This window comes from Python bivittatus, unplaced genomic scaffold (genome assembly GCF_059951505.1).
Source record: "Python bivittatus isolate LINGU-HERP-01145 unplaced genomic scaffold, Pbiv_v1 ctg000330_np1212, whole genome shotgun sequence".
Taxonomy (NCBI): Eukaryota; Metazoa; Chordata; class Lepidosauria; order Squamata; family Pythonidae; genus Python; species Python bivittatus.
In genome coordinates, this window is record NW_028277058.1 from 15,657,661 (window position 1) to 15,673,516 (window position 15,856).

The 15,856-nt window shown below is 34.3% G+C and overlaps 1 protein-coding gene and 1 long non-coding RNA gene across 4 annotated transcripts in view; one reads left to right on the forward strand and one right to left on the reverse strand.

Moving 5' to 3' along the window:
* Positions 1-195, forward strand: part of LOC148215900 (uncharacterized) — a 93,509-nt gene extending 93,314 nt beyond the window's left edge. For all 3 annotated transcript variants that reach the window (XR_015796382.1, XR_015796384.1, XR_015796383.1), the window contains one exon: positions 58-195. This is a non-coding gene — a long non-coding RNA (uncharacterized LOC148215900). The remainder of the gene's footprint in view (positions 1-57) is intronic.
* ADAMTS20 (ADAM metallopeptidase with thrombospondin type 1 motif 20) overlaps positions 1-15,856 on the reverse strand; it is an 82,077-nt gene that overhangs the window by 34,190 nt on the left and 32,031 nt on the right. The window contains exons 12-25 of the mRNA XM_088141750.1: positions 14,501-14,646; positions 13,607-13,788; positions 13,381-13,517; positions 11,857-11,974; positions 10,036-10,131; positions 8,890-9,056; positions 8,662-8,791; positions 6,764-6,890; positions 6,205-6,415; positions 4,968-5,132; positions 1,764-1,928; positions 895-1,017; positions 689-793; positions 56-220 (exon numbers count right to left, since the gene is read on the reverse strand). Of these exons, the coding sequence (XP_087997876.1) occupies positions 56-220; positions 689-793; positions 895-1,017; positions 1,764-1,928; positions 4,968-5,132; positions 6,205-6,415; positions 6,764-6,890; positions 8,662-8,791; positions 8,890-9,056; positions 10,036-10,131; positions 11,857-11,974; positions 13,381-13,517; positions 13,607-13,788; positions 14,501-14,646 (2,037 nt within the window). The remainder of the gene's footprint in view (positions 1-55; positions 221-688; positions 794-894; positions 1,018-1,763; positions 1,929-4,967; positions 5,133-6,204; positions 6,416-6,763; positions 6,891-8,661; positions 8,792-8,889; positions 9,057-10,035; positions 10,132-11,856; positions 11,975-13,380; positions 13,518-13,606; positions 13,789-14,500; positions 14,647-15,856) is intronic.

Below are 15,856 nucleotides of genomic sequence, written 5' to 3' on the forward strand. Positions count from 1 at the left end.
GGTGCATATTTAATATTGGAAAATAAAAACATAATTGAAAAAGCATTATATTTACAGGTGACCAACTTCCAGCTTGCCAGACACCACATGGACTAAAGCAGCTTGAAAGTTCTTCAGGTTTGGGCAAATCAGCACAAAATGATTCTTCTGCTATTCTGCCATGACCATCCCGGCAGCTTACATAGCGAGCACGGTTTCCTCTTCCACAAGAAGCAGAACACTGCAAAGATGAATCAAAACCAAAATCATAACATACTGACCAAATGTATCTATATATTCATGAATTCTGAATATAGTGTGGCAAATATAGCATACCTGGCATATAGTTCAATTTATTTCCTATTACCCTTGGCCAAATACCATCAAATATTTATAAAGCTAGGAATGCCATTGTGTAAATAGCGTTTATAATCAATACTATAATAAAAAAGCTAAAGGTAACCTGAAATAGTCATATAGTCTTCGTTTCTTGAGAAAAGCTACAAGACAATCTAGTTGTATTCAAAATATACCAATACAGTACATTCCAACCCTGAATGGACTGTTCTGACTACCCTGAAAGTGTTCATTTCAATACAAACTATTTCAGTGTTGAAGATGCCTGTTTTAGGCTTTGAACACTTCTGGAATGGTCATAATATTTAAGGCCCAAATATTCTGTGATCGAGCATTTCTCAATGTTACTTACTGGAGTCCATGATCCATATCTCCACTGAGTCTCTTTGTTAGTCTGGATGACAGGCAGTGATATAGACCACACTTTGTTGATCTCTGGACAAAACATCTCACATTCCTTTAGGAAAAAAATGTATTTTGGAAATCTTCAGTAGCTGTATATATGGAAGCAAATTCACTTCAAACAAAATAAAATTAAGAAATCCTTATTTCTGTTACTTGTCTGTCTGATGGACGAATAGCAGCACTGCATTCTCTCTCGTCATCCAAAACAGCTCCGAAAACGTCAGTAAGACATTTAACTGCACGCATTTGGTATCCATGTCCACATGTAACAGAGCACTAAATACAAATTCAAAGGAACACAATGGCCATAATAATACTTGCACTGGCAGCCAATGATGGAAAAGTTACTTCTTTTAACTGTTCTAGTAATTAAGTCACCTTTTCATGACAGCTTTCTACTAGACTTTGAATTAATATAAAGGTTTTAGTTCTTAGTTTTAAAGTTGCCATCTCTGGAGTCCTCATTAATTCTGCTCTACTCAAGCTAAGAGTTGTTCAAACTCAGCCATCAACAGCCTTTCATTCGCGTATTCTAATTCATGCTATTAAATTTTTTTCATTGTATCAGATAATGTTATATAGTTTGAAATAACATTGGAATTTTGCTACAGTTTCCACACAGGATCTTTTTATATATAATGATGCTGCTTAAATTTCTATTTTATATGTTCCATCTGTTTATTCTAATTAATTAGCTTTACGTTTTATTTTATTTTTGCTTAAAGCAGAACTCTAAACAATCATTGCAAACTACAAAATTAATTATAAAAACTACTACAGGATGTCTATTATAATCATAGTATATAACTTAAAATATATAAAAACAGCATAGCCTCCTCCTCGATTATTTTTCCAACATTGATTCCTTCTAAAAATATTTAAGATTTCTTGAGTCCTCTTGTAATAAAGCTTTTTCTGTAGAAGTGCTTAACTGTAGCTGTTCCCCATCTTCACAAAGACTAGTTTAATGATGACCACAAATGCTGATAAAGAGCATTATGGAAAAACTTCTATGTACTTACTGCACTCCATGGCCCCACATGCCAAGCTGCACATTCATTAAGTTCACATGGTCTCACTGATTCTGGTATAGAGTTGGGATTGCAGAAAACATCTTCCAGATGGTCATCATTCAACTGGCACCATACCTGCCGATGTTTTACTGCTTTCCCACAAGTCACTGGACACTGTATGGTTAGGACAAGAGAGATGGCAAACAGAATTCGGCATTATTTGCTGCACAGTCCAAACAATGTTTATGGCAACACCTTTCCCAACAGAATTACAGACGGTACCAAATTATATCCTCAAACAGGAAAAAAACTTAATAATGGAATTTATATTTAAGTATTGACTTTTCTCATACCAACAGCACATTAAATTATCTTACATTTACTCTTTGTATAAAAATATAAAGTTAGTTTCAAAGAAGCAAGGTTGCATTACTTATTAAAGAGTGGAAACTTGGCTGTAAAATTTCTAGAAATAATTCTAGAAAGAAGTTTCCAAAGTGTGGTTACAAAGACTTGAGAAGAGAATGCTGACTCTCATTGTGAAGAATCCTGTTTTTAAAATATTGTCACATCCAGATTTGGATTACAGTCTTTCTATTTTTAAAAGGGACACATTTTTCTATTACTCAAACTTACAGAATTTTCCTCACTTTAACTTTATAGCACTGTAGAAAATGTAGTTACAAAGAATTATGGAAAGAAATGGTGTGGGGATTTTATCTTAACAGTGCAAGAGCAGGCAACCATTTTGCAGCACGTAGGTACTCTTCTTTTAAGCAATATTTTAACTCCCCAAACCCAAAATTGCAGATGAGGCTGCAATTTTCAACCTTATTTGGGTTTGTTTTTGTTATCATTTAAGAATTTGGGGGCTTTTGTTCATGAAGAAAAGCTGTTAAGCCTATTGTAGATTTGATGAACTTACTTTAATGCTTATTTGTGAAAAAAGAAAAAAAATGCATCAAGATAATTTGATAATATGCCATAAAATTTTGTTACTGCATCTGGAAGGCTCCCAAGATCACAAAAGATGCTCCATGTTTTACAGAAAATAATTATTCATTGCCTTGTGTTTGATTTGTTGCATTTCACAAGAAGAATCTTTACTGTAAGAATCAATGTTCCTTTCATTGGTAGGTTCTGTAATTGCTGTGTACTATCCTGAGCTAGTTGGTTGCCACTGAGAATATAGGTGATGTGGAAGAATTCTTCTTCCAAAGGCTGCCTCAGTATAAAATGTGTGTGATAGAAAAATGCAAACTTTTATCCAGGACACAAGAGTACCTCAGCCACTCGTTCAATTATAAGTACAGGTAGTCCTCGACTTATGACCATTTGCTTAACAACCATTTGAAGTTATGACAGTCCTGAAAAAAGTGACTTACAACTGGTCCTTGCACTTACAACAGTCACAGCATCCCCATGGTCACATGATCAAAATTCAGGTGCTTGGCAACCGGCATGTATTTATGAAGGTTGCAGTCCTGGGATCACATGATTACCATTTGCGACTTTCCCAGGGGGCTTTCGACAAGCATAGTCAATGGAGGAACCAGATTTGCTTAATAACCATGGTGATTCGCTTAATGATGTGGCAATTCGATTAATGACTGTGGCAATAAAGGTCGTAAAATTGGGTGTGACTCACTTAACAACCGCATCACTTAGCAATGGATGTTCTGGTCCCAATTATGGTCAAAAGTCAAGGACTACCTGCATACATAAAAGACCTGCACATACTATTTATCCCAAGTTTACTGCATGTAATTTTGGGAGTAATTCTGTGCTATGCTTGGAAAATGGATGAGTCTAGGCCAAAAAGATAAATAATCCAGTTCTTGAAATCTGTGAAATATGAGTGACCTTTGAGTATTTCTGAAGACCACCCATCCTGTAGAAGATTGTTTGCTGATTACAAGGGCACTAAGCTCCAATACACTACTCACAGAAGTCACATCTAAGGGCTGAAGCTGGTGAAACAGGAACCATCTAGGAAAAAGCTGAGGATTCAAACCCTAAGTTTTAAATGGGGTTTTTAAATAAGTTTTAAATTAAAAAGGGTTTAACATCTACTAGACAACCTGTGACCCACTGGGTTCACTTTTCAGAGATATTTTCTTACCTAAACAAAGAAACAGAATGACTTTCCTTGTGGGAAGCTGGCAGGGAGCGTAGGAAATTTCCCTCCCTCCCTCCCTCCCTTCCTTCCTCTCTCCATCCCTCGCTCCCTCTTCCTTCCTTCCCTCCCGCACTCTCCCCAACCCACACCACACCCTGCACACCCTCCCTGACCCACACCCTCCCTGACCTGCTCTGCACTATCTCGCACCCTCCCTGACCCACACCACGCCTCTAGTGCTCTCCCCCACCTGGCAACAGCCACTTACCTGCCTGCTGGCCTTGGACTTGCAACTTCCTGCCAGCTTCCCCACTGACATTGCTTGTGGGAAGCTGGCAGGGAGTGTTGGCAATCATGATCCAGTTTAGACTTCCTGCCAGCTTCCCCACTGACTTGTGGAAAGCTGCCAAGGATAATTGGAAATGACAATCACATAACTGCAGCTGACTGCGGCAGCACAGTGGCACTGAAGCAGCCACAATTTTGCCAAATTTCAATCCCATGGGGGTAATGGGTCCCAGATTTTAGAGGCATTCTGTAAATTAGCGCATATGAGATACCTTGGTTCAGAAATTGTTGCCCTATGATGCACTGTTTCGCCCAATTAAAGGTTACAAACAGACGAACAGACATGAAAGTTTTAGTAGTATAAACATGTTCTACAGTAGGCAGGTCTTATATATGATTATTTTATCTTCTGCAGTAAAGAAATGTCACTGTGTGTTTGTGAAGCTTCTGCTATTAGCTAGTTACTGAGTGCAAAGTTGTGTTTCAGAAGAGTAGAGATTTGACTTCTGACATCACATGGTTTCTGCCTTCTAAGCAATTAAAGGACCTATAATCCAAAGTTGGATGCTTCTTACTTAAATGTGAAATGTTCTTATATACTCCTGCCATTAATTTTCAGCATATTATAATCAGATTGAAACATGCATTAGAGGCATTCCTGCATCTCCACTGAACATAAGAGTGTAAAACTGCTCCATTATTTAACATTAACATGGCCTGGCAATATTCCAGTCCCTGATAGCTGCATATCACGTTTCACTTTTTCAGACTGAAAAAACAATGTGAAATGAAGCTGCATAGAATACCTCACTCCAATCACTAGCCATCCAGCTGGGACACAAGAACTCATTGCAACTCTGAGTAATAATTTTTGGAAGCCCATGGCATTCTCGATCTGTAAGCCGACGGCCAAAATTGTTCATACAAAAAGCTTCTCTTGTTCTCGCACCTTTTCCACAGCTCCTCGAACACTGATTTTAGGGAAAAGAAAACATATAATCTACCACTATAAGTATTCATTACTATAATAATATATAATATAATGAATCCTGATGATAGGATATGAATGTGCAGCCCTTAAACAGCACACCAAGGATTTGGAAGCCAAATCAGATCTGGTTGCCATACTCAGAGATATGTTCTTAGTTAGTCATTCACCTTTTTTCAAGCTGGCTAAATATTTAAGCCAAACAACAGTTCCCACATTCAGAAGAGCCCTAACTCTGGCAATATTTAATGCTTCCCAAAAACGGTTATTGAGGGTACACTACATTTGAACAAAGATTTTGCCTTTATGGTGAAGGAGTCCCTGAAACAAATAATTCATGTCCTTTTATATTGCTCCTATTACAAAAATGCCCAGTTGCAGTTAATAACACACATCTAATCAGATTTGTAGACCACCTGGATCCACTTTATTTATAGTCCTATTATCTGATCCATGCGATCTTATTTCTCTTAATGTAGCTAAGCTCTGTTTACTATTTGTAAAATACATCCCACCTTGATCACACCAGTTTTATAATTATTGGGTTTTACTGTTGTTTTTGTTTGCTGTCTCAGACTGTGTTTGCTTTCTGTTTTTGAGCTGGTCTATGACTGTAATAAAATATTTTGCCTCATCTATGCAAACACACTTATTATCTATACACACATACCCATGGATATATATTTATATACAGATACACACACACGCATGCTCCAACAGATATTTGTATGCAACAGTAAACTTTTGGGGCCTTATTAATAACTTTTATGTACAGCAAAAAAAAAAAGGAACAATGTTCCAATTTCCACATCTGATGTACTCAATGTATTCTGAATCCATAAACACCTGCACATAAATAATAAGCATACATACACATTTGTATAAAAACATTAGCTTCTGTTCAGTTAGGGATTCATTGAAATGTAATGTGTCCAAGGATGCCTAAACTTGTACATATAACTGTGTATATTTAACATCCAACATTTTAATTTTAAACAATCTTAAAACTTGTCAGCAAAAATTAATTCTAAAAATAGAAAATTATAAATGTGTACCTCTGACCATCCTGTATAATGCCAGCTTGTTTGAAGACAGTCTCCATGGCAAGTTTCTCGGACTGGTGGTTTCTGCTGATCAGCACAGTATTTATCATCCACTGGAACACTCAGTCCTTTAGAAACAGAGTACTTCATACAGTGGATGTCTAAAGACCGAAACCCTGGGCCACACCGAGTTGAGCACTCACTTTTGCCAAAATTATGCCACCTACAAGTATAAACTATTATATAAAACTAAATATATTTTAGGGTATAAAGATAACTTAATTCTAAATAGCTTTTAAGAACAATTAAAACAAAAAGTAAGCATTCTTACTGCTTTGTAATGATGCAACTTAAGAAACATGAATTTCAGGTATTTTAGAATCATTTAAGCAAATCAAATGAAAAGTTCAGCTACAGAAAATTAAATAGGTTTATGAAAATTAATTCCAAGTTATAGAAGTAAGTTTAAATATACAGAATTATGAAGAAATTTGTTACGCATACAATTTCCTAAAACTGTAGAGGTATTACTATAACTAGCCTATTTATAATCAATATTTTTATTATTTACCTTAATTCACATTCAGTATTACACAGTTCTGTCACAGCTACAGGAGGTGTTATATGCTCACATCTTTGGTCGGATACTACCAAGTGATCACTCTTTCTTATGCAGGAAACTTTCCTTCTGCGGATACCTTAAAACCGAAAAAGTGAAATTACAAATTTAGAGCAACCTAGCAGAATACATTATTTTGCCCTTTATTTAAAAAGTGCTTGATCTAATCAGAACTGGCAAAGAATACCGTTTTTTCCCCTATGTCCCTGTCTTTTTTTTTTTTATGTCACCTACAAGTATTAAAAACAGAAAGATAAAACTAACAAGAACTAATAATCAAAAAACAGAATAGAAAAAAAGAAAGAATAAAGAGAAAGAAGGAAAGCAGAAGTGCAGAAAAAGAAAGCTAGCATTGTCTGACAGTGAACCACAATGCCACACATCAGCATAGTGACTTCATCCTGGAATTCAATTCCTCCTACAGTTAAATACATATATTAATTCAGAAGATTTTGAAGATTAATAAACAATTGAAACCAGAAACATTTCTTTTGGGGGTCGATGGATAAACAATTGGAAAAATCTCATGGTTCTTTGTTTTTATATATGATAACTGCAACAAGACTTCTATATGCTCAAAGGTGGGAAAACTCCATATTACCTATAGTGGAAAAATGGATGGTAAAATTGATGGAGCTAGCTGAGATGGCAAATTGACATCTTTGATTAGAGAAAAGACATTGATTAATGTAAACACTAATTGGAAGCCTCTCTTGGACTTTCTGTGAGTAACAGAAAAAAATGAAATTATGAAACATGGATTTTTTGATTAGTAAAATTAATATAGAAAAAATGGATGTTAAGTTGTAATCCTAGGGTAAGAGTTTAACGTATGTTTTAGTTATACTGTATCTGCTGTAAAAGAAGTTGGAAGTCATTCTTTTGTTGTATTTGTTTTTTTTTCTTTCTTTTTCTGCACTTCTGCTTTCCCTCTTTCCCTTTATTCTTTCTTTTCTTCTATTCTTTTTCTTGAGTATTAGTTCTTGTTAGTTTTATCTTTATGTTTTTAAAATTTATAAAGTTTAAAATTTAATAAAGTTTTTGTTTAAAAAAAGACCAGACTAATAGTCATTCAGGGACATATTATGACTTTGTTATCCCCAAATCATATACATAAGGAATTAATAAGGATTCACATGTAGATCATCAATACCCTTCTTGCAGCCCCCCCATTATAAATTTGGCACTGCTTTTTTTTTTTTTTTGCATATTTTTGACATCTGGGGTGAATTTAAAGGGAAAAAGAAAGACAGCTGAATTTTAGCCTAACGCAACTAGAGGTTTAGAGCTAGATTTCAGGTTTTTAGTAATTGAATATTTGATTGTATTAAAACATTTTATAATTTTCTCAGAAGCTCTTAGTTCTTCCTGAGCTGAGGATCTGATATTCTGTGGCTTTTAAAAAGTCCTAAAATACATTTTAAAATAAGCTTTCAACTATTGATTGGAATATCCATGGTTTTTCAAAATGATTTCTGTTCTTAAGCTACCAAAAAACATAGCCAACTGTTGACATAATGAATTTAATAAATGGAATTAATGAACAGTTGTTTCTTACACTACTTTATAAATAAATTGGTCTTACAGTCTTCTGGGCTAGAAGCTTCATTTTCACTCATATTTTCATTAAAGTTTGTAAACTAATGTTTTATTTTAAGCTGAGAGGCAGCTGTTATATTTATTGTTAACATTTTAATAGTAAAACCATTGTACTGAAATGTGAATTTTTAATCTATAACAAAAGCTATATTGTATACATGCATTTACTGTCATAGTTAAACCACAGCAAGCTGAAATAGAAAGTTATCATGGAAGAACTTTTTAACTATCACAAAAGAAAAGAATGATACCTTGACACATTTTGGTGCAGTCTTGCCAAAGTCCATATGGATCCCAAGTGAAAAGATCATTTCCTTCTTCTATAGGAATACTGAATGAATAATGAATATCGGGGTTGTACAAATTCCCTACACATAACACCTAAACAGATTTTTAAAGACATATCAGTGAAATTTTTCCTTACTTTATATGTGTCAAAAATATGAATGTTTATATTTTTTTGAATATAAAAAATTCACCTGCAAAAGAATGTTGTCTTCTAGTCGGCCAGTACTGTTTATTCTCTCCACTGTGTTGTTTGAACCACTGTATTCAAAAGAAGCTCCATACATACTGATTTCTTTTTTAGAGAGACTTACAACAAAATTCCCATTCAGAAAGAAACTTCCTTGCATAGTGGACAATGCTAAATAATGTTAAAAAACACAACCTTCATTAGTGCCTATTTACTTCACAGGTATATGCAATGTGTAAGTCATGATAATTAATTTTTTTTGTGCAGAGGTCTTTAAAAAATGGAGATGTAAACAGTGTGCTCCCATTCACCTATTATTTATGTACATGTAAAACAACAAAGCATGTAAACGAAACACTGTATAAAGAAAAAAATTACATGAAGATTTCCCATTATTGCTAGAAATCAGGGCAGATATTTGGCACTTTTTGGGCTTAGCACAAGTTCTGTTGCTTATTCTGGGTTTTTCTGTGCTGGTACAAACATTCCAATTATTCTTTGGAACTCCTGAATGCATGAAAGAATCTTAGAGAGATGGCTGCCATACAGAAGCGAATCTGACTGAAGCTGACATTTGAGTCCTGTGTCTTTGTGATATGCAAGAACAATGGTGTTTTTGCTTAGCGTTGTTTTCCCTGTTCACTCGTTTCCAGAGGTAAGCAATGATAATATGCCATATATTCAATTTATTCAATTTTATTTTGATAGTGATCTATGTATCTGGTATAACACCCAGGAAATTTTGATCCTTTTTATGTACAGTTGTTATCTGATCAGTATAATTCACTCTCCTTGAACATAGCTAAATTTTGCTATACTGCCTGTAAAATTAGGCAGACTTTGATTGTTTACCAACAAACACACCACCAATTATAATATTTTATCTTGTTTTGCTTTTACTTTATTTTTATTTTTAATGTGTTTCTATTTGAAATTCTGGTCAGCGACCATAATAAAAATTCTATTCTATTCTATTCTATTCTATTCTATTCTATTCTATTCTATAGACAAACACAGACAGTTATCACATCAGTGACTAACATAGGTTAAAATAGACTTATAATATTTTTTGTTTTAAACATTTACAAATAAATTATTTTAGCTCTGTAAATTATCTGCAGTTATTTCAGAATACATCAGAAATGTTTACCAAGATAGTTGTCATCCTCTGGCTTCCCTGAGTAGCTATGCTGGCGTATGTCCAGGTTTGTTGCTCCTTTGGGTATTTTTACTACAATGTTATAGCCTGAAACACAACTGAACATTAATTCTATGGAAGAGTATATTTGAAAGTGAAATAAATAGAACATTATCTGTAGACAATCACTTTTAAGTAGAAAACAATGGATACAGACTAATGTACAACAGGCTTCAGCTGCTCTGGAGAAATGTGTCCTCAAAAACTCCCTTTCTTAAAGCTGCTGATGCATTCCTGTATTTTTACAAGGGATATCTCCAATATACTGGACCAGCATGAGAAGTAGCAAGAGATCAGGGAAAATAAGAAAAAGAAAATCACTGCCTTGTCCCTTTCCTTCAACTAAAAGCTTCTGTTGAATTCTAGTTTTTCTCATGAATGGAAGGAGCTCTATCATTCTGAAGAGGAAAATCTGAATCCAACCATTTGTTTTTAAGAACACTATTTAGTTACTTTATTAATTTCTGTTCATCGTAGGACATGTCAGCTATTTGAGATAGGCATGGTCAAGAAACAGAAGCAGCAGGGATTTCAGGAATGTTCTTTATTGTTTTAAGGTATAACAACAGAATCTTGAAAGCTATTGGAGTTTCTCTGTACTGCATCTTATATCAAACAAAATCAAGGCAGGATTATTTTGAGTTTCTTTCTCATATTTTCTTCTTCCTCAGGACCAAGTAATCTTTTCTCTGTGTCCTCCTCCTTAACAGTTCATTCATCCCTTCTCTATTTCAAGGGCAAAGTTTACATTCCATAACAGACCATAGCAATTAAGTCAAAATAGAAATGAATATCATAAATACTTGTACTTCACTAATGATTTTTCCAACATACAATATTAGTTTTGCTTTTTAACAAGTATCAGCTGAGCCATGGAAATATCAGTCAAGCCATGGGAATAAATAAGGCAGCCTTCTAAGCGATTGCCTGTATTGGGCAAATTATTATTTATTAAAGAACTTCTTAATTTAATTATTTAAACGTAATGACAATATATAGTGGATTAATAAAACCTAAAGATCACAGTGTTCCAATAGAGATTGGGGAACAATAAGTATTAATTAGCAAATATAACATGACTGCATAATCCCATAGCAACTATTATGATATTATTCTACTAGTCTTATAAATAAAGGTGCTTAGGTTTGCCACTTATGACTATGAGACTGTATGTTAGAATATTTACAGGGAAAAGTTGTTATCATGACTTTTAAAAAAATCACAGAATTTATACTGCGACTTGGGCATAAGAATAATACAAGTGAGGAACACTTCCATCGCTTCTTCCAAACCATATGTCAGATAGGCAGTCTGAATGGCACTTTCATATCATTTGCACAGGGACAGAAAGGCACATTTTATATATCCAAATTTTATGTACCTACTAGATAACATGGTCCTGGAAAATTCAGACAGTTCCAATATTATTGCTTTTAAGTGTCACAAACTGATGAAACCCCTGAAATATGTGGCACTATGCTAAGTTCCTTTTCAACATTCAAACGGCATCGTGCCAAGAACTGGGCTTGAGAATAACGTAGGAATCAATGGCATTTATGATATATGTGTTCACAAATGTTTAAAGCAAAAGCTTACTGAGATTGTGGACAATCTTTGCAAATAAACAAACTTCACTTACTTCGGGACTATGTTCTTATGCTAAAACGTGTATCAAAAAGCTCACTGTGCAGATATCCAGTTACAAATGAACACATTTTGGCATATTAATGAACTGAATGCTACATGCACTACATACAACATGAAAAAGCTTACCGTAATGAGCACTGTTGAAAGTACCAGTAAGAGTCCTACATGAAGAATTATCACCACCACAGATGCCACATTTATCTGTTCTTGCTTTGGAGTTTAAAACATGATCGCAGCCAGCTTGCTAAAATATATCAAAAAAGAGCTTACAATCACATAAGAGAATTCAAAAAAGTAATAGTAATTTAAATTTCTTATTTGAATCTAAAAATATAATTCATTTAACATTTCTTATAGTTAATTATTTTGGATTGCTTTGCAAGAAAAGTGAGCATTACTTAACAATACAAGTAGATTGCTAAATGAATATGCCAAGATCAGGCTCCTTAGAAGTTTTTTAACAGCATGTTGCTAAAAATGAGTTAAATTGCATAAACTGGATAAAATTTACAGAGCAATAGGGAAAAAAGTGAGAAATTTTCATTTACAAACCATCTTACTTCCTGAACAGAATGTAAAAATTACGAGCACAATTCAAAAATCTATTTCAGAATTTTCCAGCCCACAAATCTCCCATTCCTGCTCTGTCCTATTAAGCAGTCCTCCTTCAATTTGGATACTCATCCCTACTTGCTGGTTGTGTTCTCATGAATTGGCAAGTAGCAAAAACAAGAAAAAAGACTATGTTCCTTGCTAGCATTGTTTAGTTAAGCATCACTCTACTAGTAACCCTTTGTGAAATGGAATTTTTATCAGTAACTCCTGAAACAGTACTAGCTCTCTGCAACAAAGAAGACAAGGGAGAAGAAGAGACGTCTTCCCTTCTCTCTCACTGTGGCTTTAGCAAGGTTCAGAAATTAGTTAAAATACTTCCCAATTTCAGAGAGTACCAACTAATCATATTTCCAAACCAACCTACAGAAGCTTATTTAATACTAGTTAACATATTTATTACATTAGATTGAGACACTTGTTGGGAACTGATTCACCTAGAATTGGTGAAATTGTAATACTGCACAAATATCAAATCAAGATCACCCATGAGTTTGTGTTTCTTCTTGGCTCATGAAGGCACTGCCTTCCTTTCTATTTGGGTATTGTTAGATCTACAATATTTTTTATTAACTACAGAATTTCCAATCAAAACCTGGCCAGGCGGCCATATAAATAAAAACAATAAAATAAATAAATGCAAAAGTACTTCTGGTTATAAACTGACTCAATGCTAATCACTATGAACGAAAATAAAGGTGCAGACAAACTCTATATACAGGTATCTCAAAACTGAAAGTTAGGATAATAGCTGCACATGGATGATGCCATGGGAAACTACCACTTATGAAACCATTGTTTAGTGAAAACTAGTTACATCTGCATTAAGTCACTGTGATAACTTCATTAAATGGCCTATTTACTCCAATGGTTACTGCTCACTTTATATATCTGATTACTCATTATTTGATAAATATAGTCATAAGAATGTAATTTAAACTGATTTGAATCAATGCACTGAACATCAATGCAGGCAAGATATTTAGACAGTTTCATTGAATTTGTAATATTTATATAAAGCACTATAAAATTAATTACCCTGCATAAACCTTGAACACAGATATCATGAGTGTCTGTTCCACATGGAGTACCATCAATAACTCTGTCTTTCAGCTGATAATAAGATGTTGTGCCAGAGACACGGCAAAAAAGCTTACATCGATCCTTCAGAGAAACTGTTGAAGCAAAAAAATCAAGGATACTTTCATTCACTTGCAAAGCTTTATGAAAATTAAGCTGAGAAAGAAAGCTTATGACTACTTACTACCACTGTATTTTGGAAGCCAGCGCACAGTAGATGTTAGTCCATTGATGTTAAAATGTTTACCATCATATTCAGAGCACTGCTGATCTCGAAAATCTTTTTTGCTCTTGGGGCATGAGTTGGTATTACAGGATCGAAACTTCATCCTGCGACCCACACAGTACATTCCTCCGTGTTTTGGTCTAATGAAAATTGTATTTCAACATGTTAAGAATGGCATACCTATTTAAAGCAAGCTTTTTGAAAGGGAACTTACTACAATGATTTAATAACAGACAACTATCAGCAAAAAATGAACATTATTTTCAACCTAATTTATACTGACATTTTTAATTATTATAAGCAGCTTATACTAGTTTATAACAAGTCATAAAACACAATAAAAACAACAATAATAATGGAAAGTGATTTTAACAACAATAAATTGGATGAAAATATTAAATTACATCACTACACTGTCAAATAATCAAGATAATAACTATGGTATTTTCCTAACCTTGTACTATTTCTACTTCATAACTTTATTACAATAACATAAAATTATATATATAAGAAAGATTAAATGTGCATTTTATTGTGTCTTTTAATAGTAACTTCCATAATGTTTGGATTTAAAATATAAGCAACTCAATGAAATTACAAATGCCCAGGTTTTCTTTAATAGATTGAAATTCTATTAAGAAAAATAAGCTGTTCTTTCATGTAGTTTCAAGCATCATTCAATGTATGTATGAATGTATATATTTCCATTCAATGTATGTATGGAGTAGTACATTGTTCATACTTATTTCTTCTATGATGTCAAGTATTCGTTAATTTGTTGCTTTCAAAGATGCTGTTAGGCAGAATAAAAATATTACATATATATATATATATATATGAATAAATACATACTCTGGCCGATTACACAATCTTGTTGCACTTTTGATGCCTCCTCCACATGTTCTGGTGCATGAACTGTAAGGTTCCCACAATCCCCATCCTCCGTCTACAGGAAGCCTCTCCGTTTCCTTGTTTACACAAACCCCATGCCAGCAGTGCTGCTCGAATGAGAAACATAGCAAAGTTAAAATTTAAAGACTAACAGTGGTAAATATCTAACATGGAGTTCTGTTATGCAAACAATCCCAGACAGGACATAGACAACTCTCATTTTGAGCAATTGTGTTTATTAGCAATATCCAATAGACAAAATAAACTTTACTTATTAAACAAACAGTGAAATGCTTGGTTATTTATTGTACATTTTCTTTTTCTTATACATTTACCTCATTAATGCTAATTTCTTAAGCAGCTATACTAAAACTTATGCTACATTTGAACTTATTTGAAGTCCTCCTTATATCCCTTATACTTCCAACTTCCTCTAGTCATCTCTCAGCTGCTCTTAATCATTTCAGTATTATCCTTTCTTCTGGATTCTTCTTTCTTCCCTATGTAGCAGCAACTTTATTCAACATTATTCATCATCTTTGCTCTAGCCTAACTACATGTAGTCCTTATTTAATGATGCTAATTAGGATCAGAAATTCTGTGGTTAAGCAACCCAGGCATAAGTCAAAAAACCACGTGACCGTGCCATTTAGCAATGGCACTTCCAGCAGTCCCAGTTGCCATTGTTAAATAAAAACCTCACGGTTGTTACGTGGGGACCTCACATGACTGTGGCTTCCAACTTCCTGCTGGCTTCTCCACTGACTTTGCTTGTGGGAAGCTGGCAGGGAAGGTCACAAATCACAATCATGTGACTGCGGGATGCTGCAACAGCCATAAGCATGAGGTCCAGTTGTAACTACCAGCCATTCAGTGCCACTGTAAGTTCGAACAGTCGCTGAACAAGTGATCGTTAAACCAGGACCACCTGTATAGCTCATCTTAACCTATCAATTTATTCTGTACTTTATGGATTTTGTATCTTAGCTTTACTTAATCCTTATCATTCTATCTCTATTCTATTATTATGTAAATAGAGGACTGTCCAGTCCCAGGCCAGAACACATACACACATGGAAGAACAGTTGCAAGGAGCATTACTTAGGATTTAGTGATTATGGGCATCAGCAAGCAAGGTGTGTGTGCAAATGCACACACAGAGTAATTTATTTATTTATTATTTTATTTATACATTGGATTTATTCTCCGCCCATCTCCCCCCAACGGGGAACTCTGGGCGGCTCACAAAGTACAACATATACAATTAAGCAATTTTAATTCTATCTAACAATTTAATGGCTATACTATCCAGCCAGC